This window comes from Salvelinus sp. IW2-2015, linkage group LG1 (genome assembly GCF_002910315.2).
Source record: "Salvelinus sp. IW2-2015 linkage group LG1, ASM291031v2, whole genome shotgun sequence".
Taxonomy (NCBI): Eukaryota; Metazoa; Chordata; class Actinopteri; order Salmoniformes; family Salmonidae; genus Salvelinus; species Salvelinus sp. IW2-2015.
Window position 1 is genome coordinate 19,336,178 of NC_036838.1, and position 27,808 is coordinate 19,363,985.

Genomic DNA, 27,808 nt, shown 5'->3' on the forward strand with positions numbered 1-27,808 from the left:
CATGGAAACCCATTTCAATGAAGCTCCCGACGAACGGTTCTTGTGCTGACGTTTTTTTCCAGAAGCAGTTTGGAACTCAGTAGTGAGTGTTGCAACCAAGGACAGACGATTTTTACACACTTCAGCACTCGGCGGGCCCGTTCTGTGAGCTTGTGTGGCCTACGACTTYGCGGCTGAGCCATTGTTGCTCCGTTCCCACTTCACAAGAACAGCACTTACAGGGCAGCTATGACGGTGCCACGTTGAAAGTCACTGGGCTCTTCAGTACGGGATTTTTATTAACCTGTCAGCAACAGGTGTGGCTGAAATAGCCGAATTCACTCATTTGAAAGGGTGTCCACATACTTTTGTATATATATATATAAAATTGTTCAATCAGGTTCCTGTCATCTAATATCAGATTTTGGTTGAAGATCTGATAACATTCAGTATCCAAAATATGTAGAAGTAGAGAAAATTGGAAATGGAGCAAATACTTTTTCACAGCACTGTACAGACAACCAACCACATAGGTTACATGCTTTCTAGAAATACCCTCCCATTTATGAATTTTGGCAAAGATAGGAGCTTCGCCCTCAAACTTTTCTTACTCTGTGAACAGATTATGCTTCCTTTTTTCCTTCAATAACACAATTCAATTGTCCTTATCATGACTGCCAGACTAAAACGTCTGTCACCAAAGGCATCAGGGAAAGGACAGTAACGTCAAAGGCCCAGGACAATTGGACCACAGGCCACTGTCCTATGCACTTGCAGCTCTCCCATCTGACTGAAGCTTTCGCCACAGTCATGGCATCGGTACGGGTTCTCCTTGTGAGTCCTCCTCAAATGTCCTTTCATATGAGCGTCCTGCCTGAACGCTTTCCCGCAGACTGGGCAGACAAACGGTTTCTCTCCTGTGTGAACTCGGATATGCTCGTTCAGATGACTCTTCACTTTGAAACCTTTCCCACAAAGGTGACAGCTGTGTGGTCTCTCCCCTGTATGAGTCGTCATGTGGTCTCCCAGACCCTTCCTTGCTGGGAACCCCTTTCCACAGACATGGCATCGGAATCGTTCGTATGAGGCGCGTCTCTTCATAAATTCAGACAGTGTTCCTATATGCCTAAATGGTCGCCCTCTCTTTGTTTTCCGTGGCGGAGGGCTCATGGTTTCACTCGGAGCTGCAGAACAGTGTGCGTTTACTGCAAACAGGAACTGTGGGTCACTCGTTGGTACTCCGTAGCCCTCTACATCAGGTTCTGTTTTTATGTGTTCCACTAGGGTACTTGACAGATTATTAATCTCATTGTCCTCCACAATCTGGGTTTTAAAAAGGTGCGAGGGCCAAGGGTCCTGGTCAAACCCACTTTTCACACAAGGAGGAGTGAACACAAACTCTATGTTATGACTATGAGACTCAGGCCCTTGCAATTGCTCTTCTAACAGTCTCGTCCTGAAGTCCTGTTCCACTGTACTTTGTGCGGGATCTGAACTTTCTTGCCGCAGACTGAGGCCCCTCATCTCCTCTTCTTCTGAGACATGCTGCCTAGGTTCTGGAGGGAAGGAAAGGGAAATAAATGTTAGTCAACAGAGAGCCATATTAATATATCTTACTGAGACCAGCGGAGTAAAAAAATCATTATCAGCTTCAATTCAGTTGGCACATAAAAGCACTTTGTCAGGCCAAATACAGTATCACACACTCCTTTCTTGAAACATTTATATATTTTCCCCTATTGAAAAGTGGGATTCATAGTTTACTGGTAACATTACTATCCTTTACTTTCATTGAAAAATATCCCTCAAACTTTGTTCGAATTCCCTTGACTTGCTGGTAGAGTGGGGGAAATTGTTGTAAAGTTGCGCACTCACAGAATCGTTGCAGGCACAGAATTGTCTAGAATGTCATTGCATGCTGTAGCATTAAGATTAGCCTTCACTGGAACTAAAAGGCCTAGCCCAAACCATGAAAAACAGCCCCAGACCATTATTCCTCCTCCACCAAACTTAACAGTTGGCACTATGCATTGGGGCAGGTAGCATTTTCCTGGCATCCGCCAAACACAGATTAGTCCGTCGGACTGCCAGATGGTGAAGCGCGATTCATCACTCCAGAGAGTCCAATGGCGGCGAGTTTAACACCACTGATCTTAGGCTTGTGTTTGGCTTTTCGGCCATGGCATGGTAACCCACTTCATGAAGCTCCCGACGAACAGTTCTTGTGCTGACGTTGCTTCCAGAGGCAGTTTGGAACTTGGTGGTGAGTGTTGCAACCGAGGACAGATGATGTTTATGTGCTTCGCACTTCAGCGGTCCCATTCTGTGAGCTTGTGTGACCTACCACTTCGCGGCTGAGATGTTGTTGCTCCTAGACGTTTCCAGTTCACAATGAGAGCAGTTGACCGGGGCAGCTCTRGCAGGGCAGAAATTTGACGATCTGACATGTTGGAAAGGTGGCATCCATAACTAGGCAAGTCAGCTACATTGGCCTAGCCAATGGCTGACTTAGCTAAATGTATCTCCCCCAGAGACCACCAAAGAAAAATCCTGATTCGAACTTTTTTCACGTCGGTTAACCCTTTCCTTTCTAACAAAAACTGAAAAGATTAAAAAAACATAATTGATAATAATAATAATAATTTTATAAATCCTAAGCCTTTCTYTGAAAGCATAGCAGGCCCTCAATGTTCCCCACTGTGTTTGGGTTAGTAAACATTTGTAGAGTGGCTCTATTTGCCCTCAGCATGCATTTTTTTGACCATTCTTAGTGTCTAAAGAACCCATATGTTCTTCTGAAATATTAACATAAATACTAAACATTTTGAACTCTTATTATGGTGACGATTTTACAAAATTAGTCATGGTCTTTAATTGGACTCGCATTTTTCTCGTCTCGCTCTTGACTCGGACCTCTCGTCCCCACCCAGTCTCGGTATGGACTAGATTCGCTCCGGTCTTGAATCGTTCTCGCTTTAGGTGGTCTCGAACACAAAACTGTCCACAGATATTGTGTTCTAACAAGTTGATTAACAGGTGACAAGAGAAGTGACACACACTGTGGGCTTGCAGTGCGCGGAACGTCAAGCGAGGGCAGTGAAAGAGAGTAGGCTACAAGCCAGTCAAACAGTACGTTGAAGTAGTCGTCGTTACAAACCTGCTCTATGTAACTTGATTTGTGGTTTAATGACCAAATCCAACAGCTTCTGTAACCGTTTGCTCTCCTCTTTCGAACGGGAGATTTCTTCTTGATACTCTACTATCGTATTTTCAACTACTCCAAATATCTCTACAGCAGCCGCTATCAATCGCTCACGCAGAAACACATTGAGCAATTGTATTTTTGACATGTTGGGAATGCACTGTCGCTAGTATTTTAGTATCAATTTAAATCAATTTAAAGCTTTTTGGAAACCCTTGTTAAATGTGCCTGCCAGGAAGTAAACACTGCTCGCTATACTTTTTTTTACAGTGTGTGCGCGGCAACACAATACCGCACTACCGCCGCCTGTTGTCCGGAGTGGAAACAAAGGTTGACAATATGCTGACGTTTTTCAACCTATATTTTTGGTTCACATGTGAGAAGAGACAGACATGACTCTCAAATGGCTATTTCTTCCAAAAACACTTTCCAGACTGGAACTTGGGCTGCACGCTGGCTATTGGTTAAGATGTTGGTAGTTCCATATAGTCAATAACCTTCCTGGCCTCTGTCCTAGTATTGTACACCGTTTATGAATACAGTTCAGTCCTGATTCAGGGTATTATAATGGCATGACTTTGGACTGTTCGGAATAAACATAATAAACTGCAGTGCATGCAGACATGTTGAACTGCATGCTTCTTTTCGAATGAATATGAGTGCACTGTTTACAGTTGAAGTCGGAAGTTTACATACACCTTAGTCAAATACATTTAAACTCAGTTTTTCACAATTCCTGACATTTAATCCTAGTAAAAATACCCTGTCTTAGGTCAGTTAGGATCACCCCTTTATTTCAAGAATGTGAAGTTTCAGAATAATAGTAGAGAGTGATTTATTTCAGCTTTTATTTCTTTCATCACATTCCCAGTGGGTCAGAAGTTTACATACACTCAATTAGTATTTAGTAGCATTGACTTTAAATTGTTTAACTTGGGTCAAATGTTTTGGGTAGCCTTCCTCAAGCTTCCCACAATAAGTTGGGTGAATTTTGGCCCATTCCTCCTGACAGAGCTGGTGTAACTGAGTCAGGTTTGTAGGCCTCCTTGCTCGCACACGCTTTTCAGTTCTGCCCACAAATGTTCTATATGAATGAGGTCAGGGCTTTGTGATGTCCACTCCAATACCTTGACTGTTGTTGTCCTTAAGCCATTTTGCCACAACTTTGGAGGTGTGCTTGGGGTCATTGTCCATTTGGAAGACCCATTTTCGACAAAACTTTAACTTCCTGACTGATGTCTTGAGATGTTGCTTCAATATATCCACATAATTTTCCTACCTCATGATGCCATCTATTTTGTGAAGTGCACCAGTCCTTCTGCAGCAAAGCACCCCCACAACATGATGCTGCCACCCCTGTGCTTCACGGTTGGGATGGTGTTCTTCGGCTTGCAAGCTTCCCCCTTTTTCCTCCAAACATAACGATGGTCATTATGGCCAAACAGTTCTATTTTTGTTTCATCTGACCAGCGGATATTTCTCCAAATAGTACAATCTTTGTCCCCATGTGCAGTTGCAAACTGTAGTCTGGCTTTTTTATGGCGGATTTGGAGCAGCGACTTCTTCCTGGCTGAGCAGTCTTTCGATATAGGACTCGTTTTACTGTGGATATAGATACTTTTGTACCCGTTTCCTCCAGCATCTTCACAAGATTCTTTGCTGTTGTTCTGGGATTGATTTGCACTTTTCGCACCAAAGTGCGTTCATCTCTAGGAGACAGAGCGYGTCTCCTTCCTGAGCGGTATGACGGCTGCGTGGTCCCAATGGCGTTTATACTTGCGTACTATTGTTTGTAACAGATGAACGTGGTACCTTCAGGCGTTTGGAAATTGCTCCCAAGGATGAACCAGACTTGTTGAGGTCTACAATTGTTTTCTGAGGTCTTGGCTTATTTCTTTTGATTTTCCCATGATGTCAAGCAAAGAGGCACTGAGTTTGAAGGTAGGCCTTGAAATACATTCACAGGTACACCTCCAATGGACTCAAATGATGTCAATTAGCCTATCAGAAGCTTCTAAAGCCATGACATCATTTTCTGGAATTTTCCAAGCTGTTTAAAGGCACAGTCAACTTAGTGTATGTAAACTTCTGACCCACTGGAAATGTGATACAGTGAATTGTAAGTGAAATAATCTGTCTGTGAACAATTGTTGGAATAATTATTTGTGTCATGCATAAAGTAGATGTCCTAACCGAAACTATAGTTTCTTAAAAATACATTTGTGGAGTGGTTGAAAAACTAGTTTTAATGACACTTAGGTTGGAGTATGTAAACTTTCGACTTCAACTGTATATATTTGTTTGTGTCCTTGTTCTTCCATCTCAAGCCAGCAACAACTATCCATCATTTTGTTCATCTGCAGGTTCACTGAATTCTGCAAAGGTGGCCAGCGCAGGGACAGAAGGACAGAGCAGCATTGACTCATTCTTGACCACCACAGGTGTCCATGTGTACAGCCAGGGCCACCCCAGGCAGAAGGCCATAACAGAGGCTATACTGCAAGACCTGATCATTTCCTGCAAACTGCCTATGTCCTTAGTGGACAACCCTCACTTTAGGCATTACCTGTCAGTGGTAGATGACAAATATAGACCAGTAAGTAGGCTCACGTTGACCAGGTGCCTGCATGACTTAACACTGAACAAAGAGGCTACAATCAAAAGTGTCCTAGAGAAGACAGAATCCGTGTCTGTCACTGTAGATATATGGACTGACATGATCATGAGGGGCTTCATGGGAGTAACGGCCCATTACATGGCTACGGCAGAGAGAGAAAAAACTCCCAGACTGGAGTCAGTTCTGTTGAGCTGTGATAGATTCACAGGGTCACACACTGGGGAAAGAATCAGTGATACATTTGAAGTAATATGTGATAGTTTTGGCATAAAACAAAAATTAGATTGTCATATGTGATCACGCTGCAAATATGAAAAAGGCCTTCACAGTTTGTTTCCCCAAAGCAAGCAATGATGATGATGTGKATAACCCCAGCCTATGGGAAGAATTTGGTGAAGAGTACAATGCGGATGTAGAAGCTATCCAAACCAACTGCAGGCAACAGCGCTTACAGTGCTTTGCCCATTCATTACAACTAGTGATTAGAGATGGACTAAAGGCAAAAAATCATAAACAGTCTGATGGCTAAGGTAACTCAACTTCGCAGCTTACTACATACTACCTGTGGTCTGAAAGAAGCATTTGAAGCTGAGTTCGGAGCCAATCGTTGTACCCCTGCTGCTGTGTCTACCAGATGGAATTCCATCCTCCCAAGGACACAAGGAACTCTGCTTATCGCCAAGGGAATGGAGCCAGCTAATGGAGCTAGTGGACATTTTGGACCCTGTGGTGACTCTCAGTGCTGCCCTTCCTTGTGTACTGTCACTCAACTATCATCTGCAAAGTATACTGAGCACAAGTCGTCACCTAGTAAGTCTTGTAAAAGCACTGCAGCAGTGACTCAAACGCCGATTCCAGGGGGTGTTTGTGAATGTCAGAATGGAGCACTCGGATGAACATGCAACAAAACTTCCATTTGGTGACAATGTATACATAATGGCTGCACTGCTGGGCCCATCTTTCTGCCTGTTCTGGCTTGATTATAAGGTCCTCATACCACATGAAGATAAAGCTGAATTGAAGGAGTCTGATTGGTAGGTATCGCATTGCAACATGCAACGTTTTCTATGTCACTTGCAATCAAATAATAATGTATTTTTTTTCTTCATATACTACATACTTTTATTCTTGATTATATACAGTACATCATTTAGTGACATTTTTTCAGACCTTGTTTTGGCTGAAGCACGGAAAGTCACCATTACGGAGAGCAGTAGTAGAGAAGAAAAAGAACAACCACCTGCCAAAACCTCTAGACTGTTCTCTGACCTCCGCAACAAGATCAGCAAGAAGAAAGGAGACATAAAGTCATCTGTCAGAGCAGAGATTATTCGCTATATTGAAGTATCCTCTGATGAAAATTAAGTTGATTGCTTGGATTTTTGGAGAATCCATGCAAAAGACTTTCCAAGGCTCAAGCAGGTAGCAAAGACAGTGTTGGCTATGCCTGCCACCAGTGCCCCAGTGGAGAGTGTTTAGTCATGGAGGTCTCATGCGCCCTCATCGTGCCAGGCTCAGTGCAGGAACGCTGACAAACTTGATCTTTCTGAAACGTAACCTGTCTACAACATACATTTTCTCTGTCCTAGGGCACAGAACGTAATTTACTACTTGTTACAGGAAATAGTGTTTCTGTTAAGTGTCAGGGTCAGTAAGTATATTTTAGGGATAAATGTCATTACGTTAGGACACTTTAGTAGTGCAGTTATTGAACAGTTGTCAGTTGTTTTGGTTTACATTCATGCTTGTCATTTATCTTCCCTCACCTACAGATTTTCTGTTTGTGTGACAGAATTAAGTGAAATATAGACAAGGTCTGCCACAAAATACCATGCACTTTAAAATGTTATGTTTGCTTTTTTTCATATCCGGTACAATTACTTTTATTAATGTAAACTGTTTACATTTTAAAAGGACATTTATTTTAATTTAAATAGTGCCTGATGTGCTTTCATTCAAGTATGGACTAATGAACAAGGGAGTCTCTTCAAATAATTTACAAGGTTTATAGGCCTAACCCACAGCAGGCAGAAAGCCATTGCCAAAAGGGACTTGAGACTTGACTTAGACTTGGCCTTAAAAGACTTGACTTGCTTGGACTCTAACTCAAAGACATGTGAACATCTCTGCTGTTATTGACACAGAGGTTTTGGAACGTTCTTCTAAATGCTAAAACTGTAGCTAGCACACTTAGCCTTTGGATTAGGTAGCACAGGATAGGAGCAACTTTATTTAGCATAACAAATGTATGTGTCCTGTAACCAGGTGGAGAAGAACATCAACAACATAACCATCCGGATGCCCCACCAGCTCTTCATCAACGGGGAGTTTGTGGACGCAGAGGGTGGGAAGACCTACAAGACCTTCAACCCCACAGACGGAAAGGTAGGGAGAGAAGATATAGGAGAGCCAGTTTGAATACTTTAGGAATTTGTCCCTCTTTCCTCCATTACTTGATCTGCTCCTTGACAGTGACAAATGAATCCACCCAGGTCCTCTTTGAAAAAGAGGCACTTTGCAGCCTCCCAAGTGACGCAGAGGTCTAAGGCACCACATCGCAGAGTTGCGGCGTCACTACAGCCTGGGGTTCGATCCCGGCCGTGACCAGAGTCCCATATGGCGGCGCACAATTGGCCCTGCGTCGTCTGGGTAGGGGAGCATTTGGCTGGGGGGGAAACTCCATGTGGCAGGCAAGGCGCCTGCAGGCTGACTCCAGTCGTCAGTTGAACAGTGTTTCCTCCGACACATTGGTGCAGCTTACTTCTGGGTTTTTGTGAGTGGGTGTTAAGAAGCGCAGCTTGGCGGGTCATGTTTCGGAGGATGTATGACTTGACCTTCGCCTCTCCCGAACCCGTTGGGAAGTTACACCGATGAGACATCGAAATTACGGAGAAAAAGGGGGTAACAAAATAGATATATATATATATATATAAAGAGGTACTTTGACCACAGTGGGACAACCTGGTAGTTTTAAAGCTACAACGTCACTTTGACAGTGTATTGAGTGTGTTTCCCATCTCTCTCTTCCTCTCTCTCTCTCTAGGCCAGTGGTTCTCAACCAGGGAACTTGGCTTTTCCACAGGGGGTACTTGAGAAGACTCATGAGACAATAGGCTTATTGGTAAAATGCACATGCGCGAGTACTTCAGGGGTAATCCGGGCAGAGCAAAATTCAGTTGGTGGTATAGTCACCGAAAAAGGTTGGTGAACCACTGCTCTAGGCCGTCTGTAATGTGTCTCTGGCTCAAGTCAGTGACCTGGACCGAGCTGTGAGGAGGGAGAGTGGGGCAAGATGAACCCCGGTGACAGAGGCAGACTCATATACAGGTCAGTATATTAGACACAGATACTCATACCAGTATAATGTTAAGGTGGCTAAGTGGTCTGTCTGACACAATCATGAACTGGTGATTMCGTATGATCTGGAGGTACAGAAACTCAAATAGAGTTTGAGTTTTGATTTGTGTGAGTTTTTCCATCAAGGTTTACATTTGTACCTAGGAATGGTGCTGTGTATTTAATTTACAGTAGTAAGTGTTCTATGGGACCCCTCACTGACCCCTTCAGGCTGGCTGACCTGATGGAGGAGCACCAGGAATAGTTGGCCACCATAGACTCATGTAGGCATGTCCATCCAGACCTTCTGCTACTTCACTGGCTGGTGTGACAAGCTCCAGGTGAGAGARGAACATGGACACAATGTCCATTGTGCAGTATTTTTCATTTTGTGCAACAATAGGCTATATAGCAACTTATAAGGTGCTTTGAGGAAACTGAATATTATCCTTACCTTCATCATCATAATACTACTTCTACTGTGAATTTCACATACAGAGGGGCGGTCATTCCTTGTTACGTTTATTAAAGGCTACAGTTTCATAATGCTCTATGACTGCATCTATAAGGTGCTATAAATATGTTTATAAAGCAATATAACACTCATGATGTGCACAGGTGTAAAGGTGATCACATTTTTCTTTCGACAGGGCTGCACCATTCCCATCAAGCAGGCCTAGCCCAATCGTAACTTCTCCTTCACCAAGAAATAACTAATTGGGTGACATACACCACCAGAATTTGAGAATAAACATGTTGTTTGACCTTTGACCTCTCACAGTGTGCGCCATTGTTATTCCCTGGAACTATGCTCTGATGATGCTGGCATAGAAAACGTCTGCTTGTCTGGCTGCTGTGGTCCTCAAACCTGCTCAGTTGAGGAGCACCCCCAATACCTCCAACCATCAGACTACCTTTCCTCTAGGTCATGTTCATTAGGTCACACAGTATCAAAACGTTTTGCAATGGAAATGAAAACATTTGTCAAGGTATATGAAATACGTTTAACACATAGCTAGTAGAAATAACACATAGCTAGCATGTTGAATCATTTTGGTTATTCCACAATGTTCCTATTTTCCCCAGGTGACTCCATTCCCCAGGTGACTCCATTGACAGCAGTGAAGTTTGATGAATTAGCAGCGAGGGCAGGATTCCCCAAGGGAGTGATCAACATTCTCCCTGGATCAGGTACATTTGACAAAAACATTCATATCAAGAGAGAGTTGCACCCATGTTTTTCTTTACACACCTTCGATTTTCAACTGCATCTCAGTTCTCCTCTCACCCCCTTCAATAGAGAATCTGGGAAAGTGCAAAAATAATTCCTAGATGCCTGACAGGTTGACTTTATACAAGGCTGTGTTGTGATGCTGACAGTTTGCTGGTACATCTTCTGTTGTCTGTCAGGTGCTCTGGTGAGCCAGCGTCTGTCCGACCACCCGGACGTCGGGAAGCTGGGCTTCACCGGCTCCACTGAGATAGGCAAACACATCATGAAGTATGTTGATGTRGGGCCCCATCCTCAAACAATCGCATGGTATGCTTTCGCTGTAAAGCCTATTGTAAATCAGACAATGCAGCTAGATTAACAAGAATTTAAGCTTTTAACCGATATAAGATACTTGTATGTTCATAAATGTTTAATATTACGATTATTTATTTGAATTGYGCGCCTTCCAATTTCACCGGATGTTGTCGACAGGTATCCCGCTGATGGGACTTGAAAATAAAGGAGAGCCGCACACTCTAGGAGCTCAGATGCAAAAAATATAATATCCAACGTTTCGACAGCCAAGCTGTCTTCATCAGGGTATAATCACAAACACGGCGAGATGACTCGTTTATATAGTGTCAAAAGACACACAGGTGTCTGTAGTCATGGCCAAGAGTGGCCTAATATCATTGGTTAATTCTCAAATATTAAAATGGCATACAAAGAACAGCATACAAAAAACAAATGGATAGCATACGATCATAGATTCATTTTAGACTACACAAGCTTACAAACAATTACAATGGCAAAGTCACAATAATCACAAGAATGGCTTCAGATCAAAGTCTACGTTGAGACCGAAGGGAGCAAGGGTCTTTAAGTWAAAAATCCAGGCAGCCTCTCGTTTTAACAGTAAATTATCAAGGTCACCCCCTCTCCTAGGGAGGGTGACATGTTCGATGCCAATATAACGCAGAGACGAAATCGATCCCRCTGATGGGACGCCTAGCCCTAAGAAGATTTATTAATATACATTTTTCTGAATATTTTAAGGCATCAATAACAGTGTATTTACTTGTGTATTTCATGGCATGAGCTCAGTATTCTTCAATAAGGGAGAGAACTTTTGTTTTGTTATAAATGTCATCATGCACCCTGATTGATTCAAAGTTGTTTATTTTAAACAAATGAATGCAATGAAATATTTTCTCACATAGAATCATATCTAACGTCTGAGTATTCCCCCTTATATTGAACACATTTCATTTCACCTCACAAATCCTGGGTTGATGTCACATTATTTTGAAGTCATTCCTAGTACATGTAWGAGAGATGTCCTTCTTGTTTAGTCTGCTTTGAGCTTTTTATCTCTGATGTGTGGACTGTACCAAAGAGAGAGGCCAGGCTGTTTACATTGCGAGGTCAACAGCCAACAATCAGGGAGGACCCCTGGGGCCTGTTGCACAAAAGTAGAATTAAGACATCCGGGATAAATGACTCAGCTGAGCTCAATGAAGCCAAAACATGTGCGTCCAGGCTTAATTGGTTGCACAAAGACCAAGCCAGGATGAGCAGACACGGATTCATTAAGCCAGGTGAAACCAATCCTGGATAGGTGCGCGCTCACGGCTCACTCAAATAGACCCCGCCACAGATCACAGATTCTGTCTCTTATACACATCTAGATGTGTATAAGAGACAGGTATGTAGGCTGCCTGTTGTAATGTCATCATACTTTATATATTAAGTTGATGTACAGTGTATTTATCTGGCTTAATGAAAGATAATTGCGATAGATGCTAAAAAAAGGTACAACATAAAAAAACTTTCCTACCCAACACTCATTTACTTCTTACTTTTAAATGAATCATAAAACATAACATCAGATTGGGTCGTAACACATTACACATTTCTAAGTCACAGTAATACTAGGAGAGTGAATCATCTGTGACTCTCCGGTGTTCACATTTTGCACATTTGACAAGTGTCTTTCTATTTAGCCTCTCACTCCTTCTCTCACATAGTCTGTGTAGACCGTAGATGCTTATCTTCCGGATTCTGTTTGTGTTGTTGTGAGGTGGCTGAACAGTGGAAGAGGGGAGCTCGGGGGGTTAGGTCGCTGTGATCTAATGAACCTGATAAGGTGACCTCGCTGGCACGCCGTCACTACTTTGTGTACAGTTTTTACGCAGCTTAAACTTCATGCGGCGTTTGCATACGTCTAAAAGTTTCGAAGAGTTCAACTTTTCATGGACCACAGTCAGACAAAGTAGGATGTATAARCATACAAAAATGCAATGCATCCGTCTCTGTCTCTACGGGCCCTATTAAATAAATGTCACCAAGTACAACCTCAGACCAGAGGCAAGTTCTGCATAGCAAGTGCCAGACAGTATTCCCTTGGATTTTATTATGCAATTCCTGGAACCCAGTCAATGTGTTTGTAATGCGGTCTCTAAGCTGTGATATACGGTCCCATAGACCTGTCACTTTGTCATTTAACAACAAACCCCGAAAGGCCATGGCTATAAATAATCCAGTGTGTACTTGTACGTTTGACTAAGGGCTCTATTCAATCTGTAACGCTTCAACGTTACAGATTCCGCAATATAAATGTAAAGGTAATTTCCGATTGARYTGACATATGCAGYGTTTACCATGAATGCAGTCTCCRCTAAAGTGGGAACATTGGCGTTTCATTTCAATCATGCTGTAAAAGCTGAACTTCCGCGATGCAGATTCAATAGAGCCCTGAACTTTGTTTTCACTGCACACACTGAGGATTATATGGTCTAAAAAGGCCACGTACATACTCAAGTTGTACAACTGATGTACAGCACATTTGGCACAATGGTTTTGATACAGCAAAGTTTTTTTCTTCAGAAAAATCATTATACAAGCATTGTGGAGACTGCACAATGGTTGTGTTTACTGACCATTTATGTTGTATCACAATAATAGCCGTTGTACCACAACCATTGTGTCAAATGAGTTTAGTATTTTAGAATTTGATTAAGATCCCCATTAGCTGCTRCTAACACAGCCACTACTCTTACTGGGGTCCACACAAAACATTTAAAATCGGAATTCACACGTTCATACACTTAGGTYGAACATTCCATGCTTAATAACATKACACATACGCCAGCACATACTCCTTCGTTAATCGTAATATGTTACAGATACCACCCAGTGGGTCATACCGGGTCTCTTGCGGTATAATGTCAACCTTGGTGGAGTCTTTCATATAAAAAACAAATAGAGTCACACCGGATTGGAGCCATTCACCCAGTGAATGGAGTCCCATACATATATTCCCTCAACACAACCGTGACAGCGTTGACTTTTTGTTATATGTTACAGTCATCTCCAGACATAGTGGGTTTCTTTTACGGTGAAGTGAGACAGATTAGTTGTACAACCTATGTGTGTACGGGGCCATAGAAGCTAAAGTGATTGGTATTTTGACATTTCATGTTAAAATTTTGTGTTTTCCGCTGACTTTGTTTATGGCAGTTGTTTTCTGGTAATTTTCTGGCAGTTTTTTGGTAGTTGTTTTCTGGTCATACAGGAAACCCCTACTGGGACTTACAATAAGCTCCTGGCACTTGCCTGTAAGCTCCTGCTACCCTTCTCCTAAATGTGTCCTTGTGAAATCTCAAGAACTGGATTTACTGTACCACAACTAATCCTTCAGAAGCTTATGTTGTGAGACTGAAGTACAAGAAGTTGCCTGACATTTCCGGGAGACTATCTCTGTTTGTGTCCCTCAACAATTAGATCACTTTTTTTATWTTTTTTATTCCAGGCTAATCAGAGCAGGCATTATCATATAAATAGAATGACTAATTAAGTAGTTATATTTCTATGGGAATTATCTTGTGGGCACAAGCAACACATAATCTCTCAATTATAACTGTGTCCCAGAGTCCTCTAAGCCCTGAGTTTACAGTCCGTATTACAACACAGTGTCAGTGGGGGGAGCAGGAAGGAGAGAGCAGACTGGACACATCACGTCTCAGGGACACCTTTCAGCTGAGTCACTCTGTGTGTGTGTGTGGGTGATTTCTGTGTGCGTGCGTGCGTAATCACTTAAAAGGGAGAGATAAAGAGCTGGGCTCAGTTTCCTCTCTCCCTCTTTAACAGCATGCAGGACTCAAATCTCTGTCATGGTCATGGATGATTAAAAAGTTATTGACTTTTACTTCACTTCCAGTGTTTTGCTAATATTTACTAAACAGCTTTCCGGTCGATAATGTCGTTTTTTAAATCTGAATTTAAGTGAGAAGGAGAGGGGGATAAAGGGAAGGGGGGGGGGGCAGACTTGCTAATAAAGACTGACGCAGAAAGAGCCAAAACCCCATTAGATGCCACGCCAAAGGAGGGGAGACAGTCAACCCACCAATCAAAAAGGAGAGGAGATGTCCTTTAAAGGAGACCGGGCTAGTGCCGCGTGTTTGTGAGAGGTGAAACACCTGCTGGCACAGAGGATGCGTCACAGAGTGGGGACAGGGAGGGAGAAGAGAAGCGAGAGAATAAAGAAAACGGAGTTGAGAAAAAGAGAGTCGTCAGGAGGCAGAGATAGATAGAAAATAAAAAGAGAGCAAAGGAGATTTAGAAATAGAGACAGAGTGAAGCAGAGCAATAAAACTACAGAGAGAGAAAGAAAGAGACCCCGTTTCAGTCTGATAGCCTTGCTCGTACAGACGCCAGCAGCACCCCCTCCCTCCCTCCCTCTCTCACAGAAGCACCATCACAACCCACTCTGTCTGCATACCAGAGTACAGGAAACCCCTGGTGGCGATGGTACAGGTACTCTAACGCTTTGCCTCGCAACTCACACCTTATCGTTCTCACTCAATGTCTCACTGCAGTCCTTCTTCTTCGGAGCCTTGGACCATCACCTTGTTACCTCAACCACGGACCATCACCTTGTTACCTCATTTCTCTTCTGCGACACACCGACAAACGACCACCGTCACGTCTCTCCGACCCAACATGAGGAAGGGGCTCCAGGGAAGCCAGGCTGCTCACACAGGGCAGTGGGAAGAAAAGGAGAGGAAAGAGGAGAGGCATCACGAGCAGCAGCAGCTGGGGAGGGCAGAGAAAAAGTTAGTAGCGTTCTGGTTGTCCTTGTCCCAGAGGACGTGGACATTTTTCAGGCCCCGCAGTGGCGAACGCACCGGCTGCTTCCAGCGGAGCCCCTCGGCAGCTCGCCTGCTGAAGAGCGAGGCGTGAGGAGTGCGAGAGGCCAAAGGCAGTCCGTGCCATTCTTCAGCTTCATCCACCATTAGCAAAAACATTTTTTATTTGTTATATTAGTAACGTTGGCTAAAGACAGAAGCACAAAAGAGAGCGACAGGTGAAGGACAAGAGGAGGGAGGGAGGTTCGTCGAATGCCCTCTTCTTCTTTTCTGGGCTCCCTCCGGATTCTTTACCTTAGGGAAAAGCGTTAGGCAGCAGCAGCAGCTGCACTGTTACTTTTAGAACATTACAACAGACTGTCATTAGTTTTACTTCACGTTCACAACATTGAGGCAACAAACTGTGACTCAAAAGGCGTCGTGCTGCTGTCGACTGGAAGAACTTCCTGCCCTCCTCTTGTTGTCGTCAAAGCCAGGCCTCCCTCCTCGGAAGAAACTTCCACTCGCGAAACGAAACTATAAAGTTACCATAGACGAGATATTAGTGGTGGAGATTGTTGGAGGTTAGTGTGACAAGGAGCAGGTGTCGCTCCATAAACCCCCACTCGTCTTCACAGGAAGAGATGGGGTAACTGGGACCTGCTGAGACCATGGTGGTCACCCATCTGGAGCTGGAGCTGTGCTACCAAGGGAAGAAGCTGAGAGGCTTCACCTGTAAGCTGACCCGCTCCCCCTATGGCTACTTGCCTGAGAGTGCCTGGCTCATCGCAGCCCAGATCCTACTGCCCTTCCTGGTGGGCGGCCTGGGCATGGTGGCGGCGGGCATAGTCATGGACGTGGTGCAAGTATGGGCAAACTTTGTGTTTGTGTGTGTGTGTGTTTGTTTGTGTGTCTTGTAAAATACATGTGTGTGTGTGTAATATCTGTGAACAATATCCGTGTATGTATGTCTTTTCTTGACCTATTGTTAGGCTTTGAAACAGTATATTTGTGTGTATCAGGGCATGATGTAATGTGTTGTAAATCCCCTTTCATTTAAGCAAAAAACAGGTGAGAGAGGTGCAGCTCAACAGATGTTTGGGCATCTACATTGTTACATTGCTTTGTATCAGTGATAGCCCACATTCCCTGGTAGATAACCCACCAGTGTTGGGACTGGTGGGGTTAGAAAAGGGCACACTGGCTACATCCCAAATGGCACACTGATCTCTTTAAGTCTCAGACACACCGGTTTGTCTGCCACAGTGCATAAAATCTCTTTTATGTTTACACAGCAAAGACCTTGAAGTCGTCAGCCACCCAGCCTTGTTAGGATACTCCAAACCAGAAGTCGGTAGTAGTGTTGTTTGGCAATGCATGTCTATGTGTGTTGCTATATGGTTTAGTCAATGTTAGCTAGCTACCTAGCTAGCTGCACTAATTTTGCCCTTGTTGATAATAGCCAGATGGCAAGATCACATATAAACAATTGAATTCACTCTCYATAATCAGATACAGGCCTTAGATACATGTTTAGCTATCTGGCTAATGTTAGCATGATTCGCTAACTAGCTGTTGTGCTAGCTAGGTAAAGTAAAGATACTGCATTGACTCTTGGCAGCCAGCTACAAGCAGCTGCTACATCGAAACTAATCCATTGTGATTTAATTATAATGTTGCTAGCTACAGTGGCCAGATAGCTAGCTTGGTAAAGCATTAAGTGTTGTGTGCATTGTTATTCACTTAATACCCCATTTGTTTAATATGAAGTGTGTGTGACTGCATTGCAGCTAACTAATAAGCTAGTGCACATTATCAAACCTTACAAAAAAATCCTTCTTCAAGCATGAAACTCCTTACCTAGACGTAAAATATGTAAAGACTTCCTATAGAAAAAATATATTATGCAGGTTTATTGTTTTAGTTAGAACAATTCTGATGAAAAGGGGGTGCATTAGACCTGAAAAAGTGACCTATTTTTTCCTTTTACTTGTCACTCATATCTGTTCCACACGTGGAGGTTCAAATCAAATCAAACTTTATTTGTCACATGCGCCGAATACAACAAGTGTAGACCTTACCTTGAAATACATACTTACAAGCCCTTAACCAACAGTGCAGTTCAAGAAGAGTAAAAAAAAGATTTACCATATAAACTAAAGTAAAAAAAAAAAAAAAAAARTTACAATAACATAACAATAGCGAGGCTATATACAGGGGGTACCGGTACCGAGTCAGTGTGCGGGGGTACAGTTTAGTTGAGGTAATTTGTTCATGTAGGTAGGGGTGAAGTGACTCTGCATAGATAAAAAAAACTGTGAGTAGCAGCAGTGTACAAAACAAATGGGGGGGGAGTCAATGTAATAGTCCAGTGGCCATTTGATTAATTGTTCAGCAGTCTTATGGCTTGGGGGTAGAAGCTGTTAAGGAGCCTTTAGGTCCTAGACTTGGCGCTCCGGTACCGCTTGCCGTGTGGTAGCAGAGGAAACAGTCTAAGACTTGGGTGACTGGAGTCTGACAATTTTATGTGCTTTCCTCTGACACCGCCTATTATACAGGTGTTGGATTGCAGGAAGCTTGGCCCCAGTGATGTACTGGGCCATACGCACTACCCTCTGTAGCGCTTTACGTTCAGATGCTGAGCAGTTGCCATACCAGGCGGTGATACAACCGTACAGGATGCTCTCGATGGTGCAGCTGTAGAACTTTTTGAGGATCTGGGGACCAATGCCAAATCTTTTCAGTCTGCTGAGGGGGAAAAGGTTTTGTCGTGCCCGCCTCACGACTGTCTTGGTGTGTTTGGACCATGATAGATCGTTGGTGATGTGGACACCAAAGAACTTGAAACTCTTGACCCACACCACTATAGCCCCGTTGATGTTAATGGGGGCCTGTTTGGCCCGCCTTTTCCTGTAGGTCACAAATCAGCTCCATTGTCTTGCTCACGTTGAGGGAGAGGTTGTTGTCCTGGCACCACACTGCCAGTTCTCTGACCTCCTCCCTATAGGCTTTCTCATCGTCAGTGGTCAGTGTCATCAGCAAACTTAATGATGGTGTTGGAGTCGTGTTTGGCCACGCAGTAGTGGGTGAACAGGGAGTACAGGAGGGGACTAAGTACACACCCCTGAGGGGCCCCTGTGTTGCGGATCAGCATGACAGATGTGTTGTTGCCTACCCTTACCACTTGGGGGCAACATGTCAGGAAGACCAGGATCCAGTTGCAAAGGGAGGTGTTTAGTTCCAGGGTCCTTAGCTTAGTGATGAGCTTTGTGGGTACTATGGTGTTGAACGCTGAGCTGTAGTCAATGAACAGCATTCTCACATAGTTGTTCCTTTTGTCCATGTGGGAAAGGGCAGTGTGGAGTGCGATTGAGATTGCGTCATCTGTGGATCTGTTGGGGCGGTATGAGAATCGTGCTCTCTGTGTTGTCTTCTGATGCACTACCCATGTTTACCACTAGAGACATAAGGTATTTTATTCTATGTATTCTGACAGAGCACAGAAGTACAATAAGAACAGGATTTCAGATAGGGAGAAGAAGAGGATGAATGTGCTGATGATGTATGCTGTGATGGAGTGCTAAGCTTGTTGAGTAAACTTACCCTTAATTATACCCATCGTGTTCTCATGTTACTGAGCCTACTACACAACAAAATTGGCGACGAGGAAGGCAGCAGCATTAGCATCACCACCTACTCTGTTCCTGCCCTTCCCTGGTCAATCTACGATGCTGTTGTGGGTGAAAATCTTCAACAACTACTTGGTGGCTATCAATGCTACAGGAGATGACTGTCCAGATGCTAGGAAGCGTGCAGTGCTACTACATTGCCTTGGTACTGAAGGTCAAATTATATTTTACACCTAACACGGAACCCAAACCGGCTGCTCGAGTGCGCCATCGTGCGCAATCGTGCAAAAAATGTATTTTGTCCCCCCACACCAAACGCGATCACGACACGCAGGTTAAAATATTTTTTTAAACTCTGAACCAACTATATTAATTTGGGGACAGGTCATAAAAGCATTAAACATTTATGGCAATTTAGCTAGCTAGCTTGCACTTGCTTGATAATGTGTCCTATTTAGCTAGCTTGCTGTTGCTAGCTAATTTGTCCTGGGATATAAACATTGAGTTGTTATTTTACCTGAAATGCACAAGGCCCTCTACTCCGCCAATTAATTCACACATAAAATGGTCAACCGAATCGTTTCTAGTCATCTCTCCAGGCTTTTTATAGYCATCTCTTCCATACTTTTTCTTCTCTTGACTTTAGATTTCGATTGGCAACTTTCATAAATTAGATGCATTACCGCCACTGACCTCGTTTGTCTTTCAGTCACCCACGTGGGTATAACCAATGAGGAGACGGGACGTGCATACCTCCTTCTATAAACCAATGAGGAGATGGGAGAGGCAGGACTTGCAGTGCGATCTGCGTCACAAATAAAACTGACTTCTATTTTAGCCCCTGGCAACGCAGATGCTCGTTGGCTCGCGCAAGCAGTGTTGGTGCAATAATTGAATAATATAGATTTCTACATTTATTTTGCAACACTCGCGCATGCGAGCATGTAGTCAGCCTGTTACCAATTACAGGTATTACATTTGCAACAGCTGTCACAGCTCTCCAGGGGCATTTCATTCCCGGCTATCAATGTCGTGGTCAAGGACCACAAATTCCGACAAAGAGCACAGAGACCTGATGAGTACATAGCAGATTACTTTGCTGCCCTGAGAGAGTTACTTGTGAACTGTGACTTTGGTGATAGATGAGATGCTGAGAGATCAACTTGTTGAAAAGACCTCTGCTCCCTTTTATTGCAGGCTAATTTCACACTGTGGTGTCAAAAAAAAGAGGAACGTGACCCGAACTTGCAAGCCATTCTCAGCACCTTGGAGAACGCTAGTCTGCTGCTAAACAAAGACAAATGTCACTTCAACAAAAAGAGCTTGACCTTCCTTGGTCATACCATCACTGCACAATGACTACTACCTGATGATGGACATGTCAGTGCCATTCAAGGCCCCTGCTCCTTCCGATGATACCACCCTGCACTCTTTCCTTGGCTTAACTGGGTGGTACTCCAAATTCGTCCACAACTACTCTACAGAGGTCGAGCATATGCTTGCCTGCCTCAGGACTAATGCTGACGGGGATGGATGCTGCACAGGAGATCTTCAAGAAAGTCAAGCAGCTGATTGTCAATAGATCTGCCCTGGCTATATTCGACCCTGCTCTTCCTATCCTGGTGTCCACAGATGCATCAGATTATGGCTTGGGTGGTGTGCTTACGCAAATACATCCAGATGGAACAGCGCACAATGACGTTTACATCCCGTTCTCTCTCCTCAGCCGAGCGCAAATACTCCATAGCAGAAAAGGAAGTGCTCGCCTGTGTGTGGTCGGTTGAGCAGTGGTGAATGTTCCTGCATGGTACACGTTTTACACTATGAACTGATCATCATGCCCTTACTATTTGCATCAAAAGGTGCCGGAATGCGCATTGCGAGATGGTCTGCTGGCTTACTGTGCATCTCATATGACAATCTGTACAGGCCTGGATCAGTAGACGCTGGTTGCCTGTCACGTCTACCCCTCCCTTCAGACAAAAATGCTGTCCCCTTGTCTGAACCTGAGTTAGTGGCCCTGCTATCCACTGAGMTTAACGCACTGTCAGTGGCTGAGTTCGCCTTCGAATGTGCTACATGCCCCGAACTGCTTTACACAGCCAGATTGAAAAATTTGGGCCCAAAAACAAGATTTTATTTTCTTCCCAGACCTGTTACCTTCCTTTCCCTTTCGAGAGGAACTCTGTACAAGACTGTTTAGTGTACCGTGTACCAAACCGCCTGCTAGTGCCCATTACACTGCATCATAGAATGGTTTCACTAGCTCATGAAAGCCACCAGGGAGTCTTCCGAATAAAAACAACAACTCTGTGAGCACTACTGGTGGCATGGAATGGACACATCCCTACAAACTACAATATCAACATGTCAACTCTGTAGTTTTTTTTGTTTTGTCATTTGTCTGACAAAGACGCATGTCGCACCTCTCCAGCATGTTCCCCTTTCTGAAGGCCCATCATAAAAATAATATAATTTACATTGTTGGTCCATTTGAAACTGCCCCAGCAGATTGGTGGTCAGATGAAGCAGATGCTAAGCAACAGGACTGTTTTGCTAGCACAGACTGGAATATGTTCCGGGATTCCTCCAATGGCATTGAGGAGTACACCACGTCTGTCATTGGCTTCATCAATAAGTGCATTGATGATGTCGTCCCCACAGTGACCGTACTTACATACCCCAACCAGAAACAATGGATTTACAGGCAGCATCCTCACTGAGCTAAAGCCTAGAGCTGCCGCTTTCAAGGAGCGGGACTCTAACCCTTATAAGAAATCCCGCTATGCCCTCCGACGAACCATCAAACAGGAAAACCGTCAATACAGGACTAAGATCGAGTCGTACTAAACCGGCTCTGATGCTCGTCGGATATGGCAGGGCCTGCAAACCATTACAGACTACAAAGGGAAGCACAGCCGAGAGCTGCCCAGTGACATGCGCCTACCGGACGAGCTAAACTACTTCTATGCTCCCTTTGAGGCAAATAACACTGAAACATGCATGAGAGCACCAGCTGTACTGGAAGACTGTGTGATCACGCTCTCCGCAGCCAATGTGAGTAAGACCTTTAGACAGGTCAATATTCACAAGGCCGCAGGGCCAGACGGATTACCAGGACGAGTACCGCGAGCATGGACTGACCAACTAGCAAGTGTCTTCACTGACATTTTCAWCCTCTCCCTGTCCGAGTCTGTAATACCAACATGTTTTAAGCAGACCACCATAGTGCCCGTGCCCAAGAACACTAAGGTAACCTGCCTAAATGACTACCGACCCGTAGCACTCACGTCTGTAGCCATGAAGTGCTTTGAAAGGCTGGTCATGGCTCACATCAACACCATAATCCCAGAAACCCTAGAGCCACTCCAATTTGCATACCGCCCCAACAGATCCACAGATCCATGCAGTCTCTATTGCACTCCACACTGCCCTTTCCCACCTGGACAAAAGGAACACCTATGTGAGAATGTTATTCATTGACTACAGCTCAGCGTTCAACACCATAGTGCCCTCAAAGCTCATCAATAAGCTAAGGACCCTTGGACTAAACACCTCCCTCTGCAGCTGAATCCTGGACTTCCTGACGGGCCGTCCCCAGGTGGTAAGGGTAGGTAACAACACATCCGCCATGCTGATCCTCAACACAGGTGCTCCTCAGGGGCGCGTGCTCAGCCCCCTTCTCTACTCCCTGTTCACTCATGACTGCACGGCCAGGCACGACTTCAACACCATAATTAAATTTGCCGATGACACAACAGTGGTAGGCCTGATCACCGACAACAATGAGACAGCCTATAGGGAGGAGGTCAGAGACCTGGCCATGTGGTGCCAGGACAACAACCTCTCCCTCAACGTGATCAAGACAAAGGAGATGATTGTGGACTACAGGAAAAAGAGGACCGAGCACGCCCCCATTTCATCGACGGGGCTGTAGTGGAGCAGTTTGAGAGCTTCAAGTTCCTTGGTGTCCACATCACCAACAAACTAACATGATCCAAGCACACCATGACAGTCGTGAAGCGGGCACGACAAAACCTATTCCCCCTCAGGAGACTGAAAAGATTTGTCATGGGTCCTCAGATCCTCAAAGGGTTCTACAGCTTCACCATCGAGAGCATCCTGACTGGTTGCATCACTGCTTGGTATGGCAACTGATCAGCCTCCGACCGCAAGGCGCTACAGAGGGTAGTGCATACGGCCCAGTACATCATTGGGCCCAAGCTTCCTGCCATCCAGGACCTCTATACCAGGCGGTGTCAGAGGAAGGCCCTGAAAATTGTCAAAGACTCCAGCCACCCTAGTCATAGACTGTTCTCTCTGCTACCACACGGCAAGCGGTACCGGAGCGCCAAGTCTAGGTCCAAGAGGCTTCTAAACAGCTTCTACCCCCAAGCCATAAGACTCCTGAACATCTAGTCAAATGGCTACACAGACTATTCACATTGCCCCCCCCCCTCTCCACACCACTGCCACTCTGTTGTCATCTATGCATAGTCACTTTAATTAACTCTACCTACATGTACATACTACCTTAACTAACCGGTGCACCCGCACACTCTGTACCGGCACCCCCCTGTATATATTGTTATTTTTTACTGCTTTACTTTTTACTTTTTTACTGCTTTAATTACTTGTTACTGTTATCTCTTATTCTTATTCTTTTGAAACTGAACTGTCGGTTAGGGGCTCATAAGTAAACATTTCACTGTAAGGTCTACACCTGTTGTATTTGGCACATGTGACTAATACGATTTGATCAGATCATGTGCTGGTTAAACTTCCTTTTCATGTCAAAAAGGGGGTACCAAATTATAGTGCGCCACCAAAGTTATCCAAAGGAAAGAACCAAACACATACAGTGGGGCAAAAAAGTATTTAGTCAGCCACCAATTGTGCAAGTTCTCCCACTTAAAAAGATGAGAGAGGCCTCTAATTTTCATCATAGGTACACTTCAACTATGACAGACAAAATGAGAAAAAAAAATCCAGAAAATCACATTGTAGGATTTTTAATGAATTTATTTGCAAATTATGGTGGAAAATAAGTATTTGGTCACCTACAAACAAGCAAGATTTCTGGCTCTCACAGACCTGTAACTTCTTCTTTAAGAGGCTCCTCTGTCCTCCACTCGTTACCTGTATTAATGGCACCTGTTTGAACTTGTTATCAGTATAAAAGACACCTGTCCACAACCTCAAACAGTCACACTCCAAATCCACTATGGCCAAGACCAAAGAGCTGTCAAGGACACCAGAAACAAAATTGTAGACCTGCACCAGGCTGGGAAGACTGAATCTGCAATAGGTAAGCAGCTTGGTTTGAAGAAATCAACTGTGGGAGCAATTATTAGGAAATGGAAGACATACAAGACCACTGATAATCTCCCTCAATCTGGGGCTCCACGCAAGATCTCACCCCGTGGGGTCAAAATGATCACAAGAACGGATCCGAAAGAAGATTGGGAGAATGTCATATTGGTCAGATGAAACCAAAATAGAACTTTTTGGTAAAAACTCAACTCGTCGTGTTTGGAGGACAAAGAATGCTGAGTTGCATCCAAAGAACCCATACCTACTGTGAAGCATGGGGGTGGAAACATATGCTTTGGGGCTGTTTTTCTGCAAAGGGACCAGGACGACTGATCCGTGTAAAGGACAGAATGAATGGGGCCATGTATAGTGAGATTTTGAGTGAAAACCTCCTTCCATCAGCAAGGGCGAGTGAATGATGAAACGTGGCTGGGTCTTTCGCATGACAATGATCCCAAACACACCCGCCGGGCAACGAAGGAGTGGCTACGTAAGAAGCATTTCAAGGTCCTGGAGTGGCCTAGCCAGTCTCCAGATCTCAACCCCATGGAAAATCTTTGGAGGGAGTTAAGTCCGTGTTGCCCAGCAACAGCCCCAAAACGTCACTGCTCTAGAGGAGATCTGCATGGAGGAATGGGCCAAAATACCAGCAACAGTGTGTGGAAAAAACCTTGTGAAGACTTACAGAAAACGTTTGACCTCTGTCATTGCCAACAAAGGGTATATAACAAGTATTGAGATACACTTTTGTTATTGACCAAATACTTATTTTCCACCATAATTTGCAAATAAATTCATTAAAAATCCTACAATGTGATTTTCTGGATTTTTTCCCCTAATTTTGTCTGTCATAGATGAAGTGTACCTATGATGAAATTAGAGGCCTCTCATCTTTTTATGTGGGAGAACTTGCACAATTGGTGGCTGACTAAATACTTTTTTGCCACTGTATGTGCCTGTAGAGTCAGTAATGTATGTATATGTGGAAACAGTAATGTATGTGCATTTTAGAGTCAGTAATGTATGTGTATATAGAGTCAGTAATGTATGTGCCTGTAGAGTCAGTAATGTATGTGCCTGTAGAGTCAGTAATGTATGTGCCTGTAGAGTCAGTCATGTATGTGTATGATTGAGTCAGTAATGTATTGCATGTGGAGTCAGTAATGTATGTGCCTGTAGAGTCAGTAAATGTATGGTGTATATAGAGTCAGTAATGTATGTGCCTGTAGAGTCAGTAATGTATGTGCCTGTAGAGTCAGTAATTATGTGCCTGTAGACAGTAATGTATGTGTACTGTATGGAGAGTCAGTAATGTGTGTATATGTGGAAACAGTAATGTATGTGTATGTAGAGTCAGTAATGTATGTGTATATAGAGTCAGTAATGTATGTGCCTGTAGAGTCAGTAATGTATGTGCCTGTAGAGTCAGTAATGTATGTGTACTGTATGGAGAGTCAGTAATGTGTGTATATGTGGAAACAGTAACTGTATGTGTTATGTAGAGTCAGTAATGTATGTGTATATAGAGTCAGTAATGTAGTGTATGTAGAGTCAGTAATGTATGTGCATGTAGAGTCAGTAATGTATGTGGCCTGTAGAGTCAGTAATGTATTGTACTGTATGGAGAGTCAGTAATGTATGTTGCTAGATCAGTAGTAGTGTAGAGAGTAAGTATGTGCATGTAGTCAGTAATGTATGTGTATGTATGGAGTGTCAGTAATGTGTGTAGTGTAGAGTCATATGTATGTGCATGTGAGTCAGTAATGTATGTGCATGTAGTCAGTAATGTATGTGCCTTTAGAGTCAGTAATGTATTGTCTGTAGATTAGCTATGTATGTGTATGAAGAGTCAGTAATGTTATGTGCATTGTAGTAGTAATGTATGTGCCTGTGAGTCAGTAATGTATGTGCCGTAGGAGTCAGTAAGTATGTAACTGTATGGAGAGTCAGTAGTATGTGTATGTAGAGTTAGTAATGTAGGTGTATGAAGAGTCAGTAATGTATGTATATGGTGAGACACGTAATGCATGTTGTATGAAGAGAACAGTAATGTATGTGCCTGTAGAGTCAGTAATGCATGTGCCTGTAGAGTCAGGAATGTATGTTGATGTAGAGTCAGTAATGTATGTGTATGTAGAGTCAGTACCACCCTCTGTAGCGCCATGCGATCGAGGGCGGTACTATTGCCTTACCAAGCAGTGATGCAGCCAGTCAAGATGCTCTCAATGGTACAACTGTAGAACTTGAGGATTTGGCGGGAGAACCTTCCAGAACCTTCCAGAAGGACAACCATCTCTGCAGCAYTCCACCAATCAGGCCTTTATGGTAGAGTGGCCAGATGGCAGCCACTCCTCAATAAAAGGCACATGACAGCCCGCTTGGATGAGAGAATGCAAAGAGTGTGCAAAGCTGTCATCAATGCAAAGGGTAGCTACTTTGAAGAACCTAAAATATATTTTGATTTGTTTAACACTTTTTTGGTTACTACATGATTCCATATGTGTTTTTTCATAGTTTTGATGTCTTCACTATTATTTGACAATGTAGAAAATAGTACAAATAAAGAAAACCCCTGGAATGTGTAGGTGTGTCCAAACTTTTAACTGAGTCAGGTTTGTAGGCCTCTTTGCTTGCACACACTTTTTCAGTTCTGCCCACACATTTTCTATAGGGTTGAGGTCAGGGCTTTGTGTTGGCCACTCCAATACCTTGACTTTGTTGTCCTTAAGCCATTTTGCCACAACTTTGGAAGTATGCTTGGGGTCAACTTCTAGTTGGAAGATCCATTTGCGACCAAGCTTTAACTTCCTAACTGATGTCTTGAGATGTTGCTTCAATATATCCACATAATTTTCCAACCTCATGATGCCATCTATTTTGTAAAGTACAACAGTCCCTCCTGCAGCAAAGCACCCCCACAACATGATGCTGCCACCCCCGTGCTTCACAGTTGGGATGGTGTTCTTCATCTTGCAAGCATCCCTCTTTTGCCTCCAAACATAACGATGGTCATTATGGCCAAACAGTTCTATTTTTGTTTCATCAGACCAGAGGACATTTCTCCAAAAAGTACGATCTTTGTCCCCATGTTCAGTTGCAAACTGTAGTCTGTCTTTTTTATGGCGTTTTTGGAGCAGTGGCTTCTTCCTTGCTGAGCGGCCTTTCAGGTTATGTCGATATAGGACTCGTTTTACTGTGGATATAGATMGTTTTGTACCCGTTTCCTCCAGCATCTTCACAAGGTCCTTTGCTGTTGTTCTGGGATTGATTTGCACTTTTCGCACCAAAGTAGGTTCATCTCTAGGAGACAGAACGTGTCTCCTTCCTGAGCGGTATGACATCTGCGTGGTCCCATGGTGTTTCAACTTGCGTACTATTGTTTGTAACAGATGA

At 43.8% G+C, this 27,808-nt stretch overlaps 2 protein-coding genes across 2 annotated transcripts in view; one reads left to right on the forward strand and one right to left on the reverse strand.

The window, feature by feature from the left end:
• Positions 1-606: 606 nt before the first annotated feature.
• LOC111962128 (zinc finger protein 436) lies at positions 607-3,413 on the reverse strand. The gene is made up of 2 exons (XM_023984981.2): positions 3,137-3,413; positions 607-1,535 (listed from the first exon to the last, which is right to left on the reverse strand). Exons 1-2 carry the CDS (start codon positions 3,327-3,329, stop codon positions 706-708), a joined length of 1,023 nt encoding a protein of 340 aa, XP_023840749.1. The 5' UTR covers positions 3,330-3,413; the 3' UTR covers positions 607-705.
• Positions 3,414-15,115: 11,702 nt separating this feature from the next.
• Positions 15,116-27,808, forward strand: part of LOC111962138 (solute carrier family 41 member 1-like) — a 36,062-nt gene continuing 23,369 nt past the window's right edge. The window contains exon 1 of the mRNA XM_023984993.2: positions 15,116-16,339. Within this exon, the coding sequence (XP_023840761.1) occupies positions 16,145-16,339 (195 nt within the window). The 5' untranslated portion in view covers positions 15,116-16,144. The remainder of the gene's footprint in view (positions 16,340-27,808) is intronic.

Excerpts from the sequence above, each read along its gene's own strand:
- LOC111962128 (XM_023984981.2), bottom strand. The coding sequence starts at position 3,329 with ATGTCAAAAATACAATTGCTCAATGTGTTTCTGCGTGAGCGATTGATA. Across the intron at positions 1,536-3,136 it reads AATCAAGTTACATAGAGCAG|AACCTAGGCAGCATGTCTCA; the intron begins GTTTGTAACGAC and ends CCTTCCCTCCAG.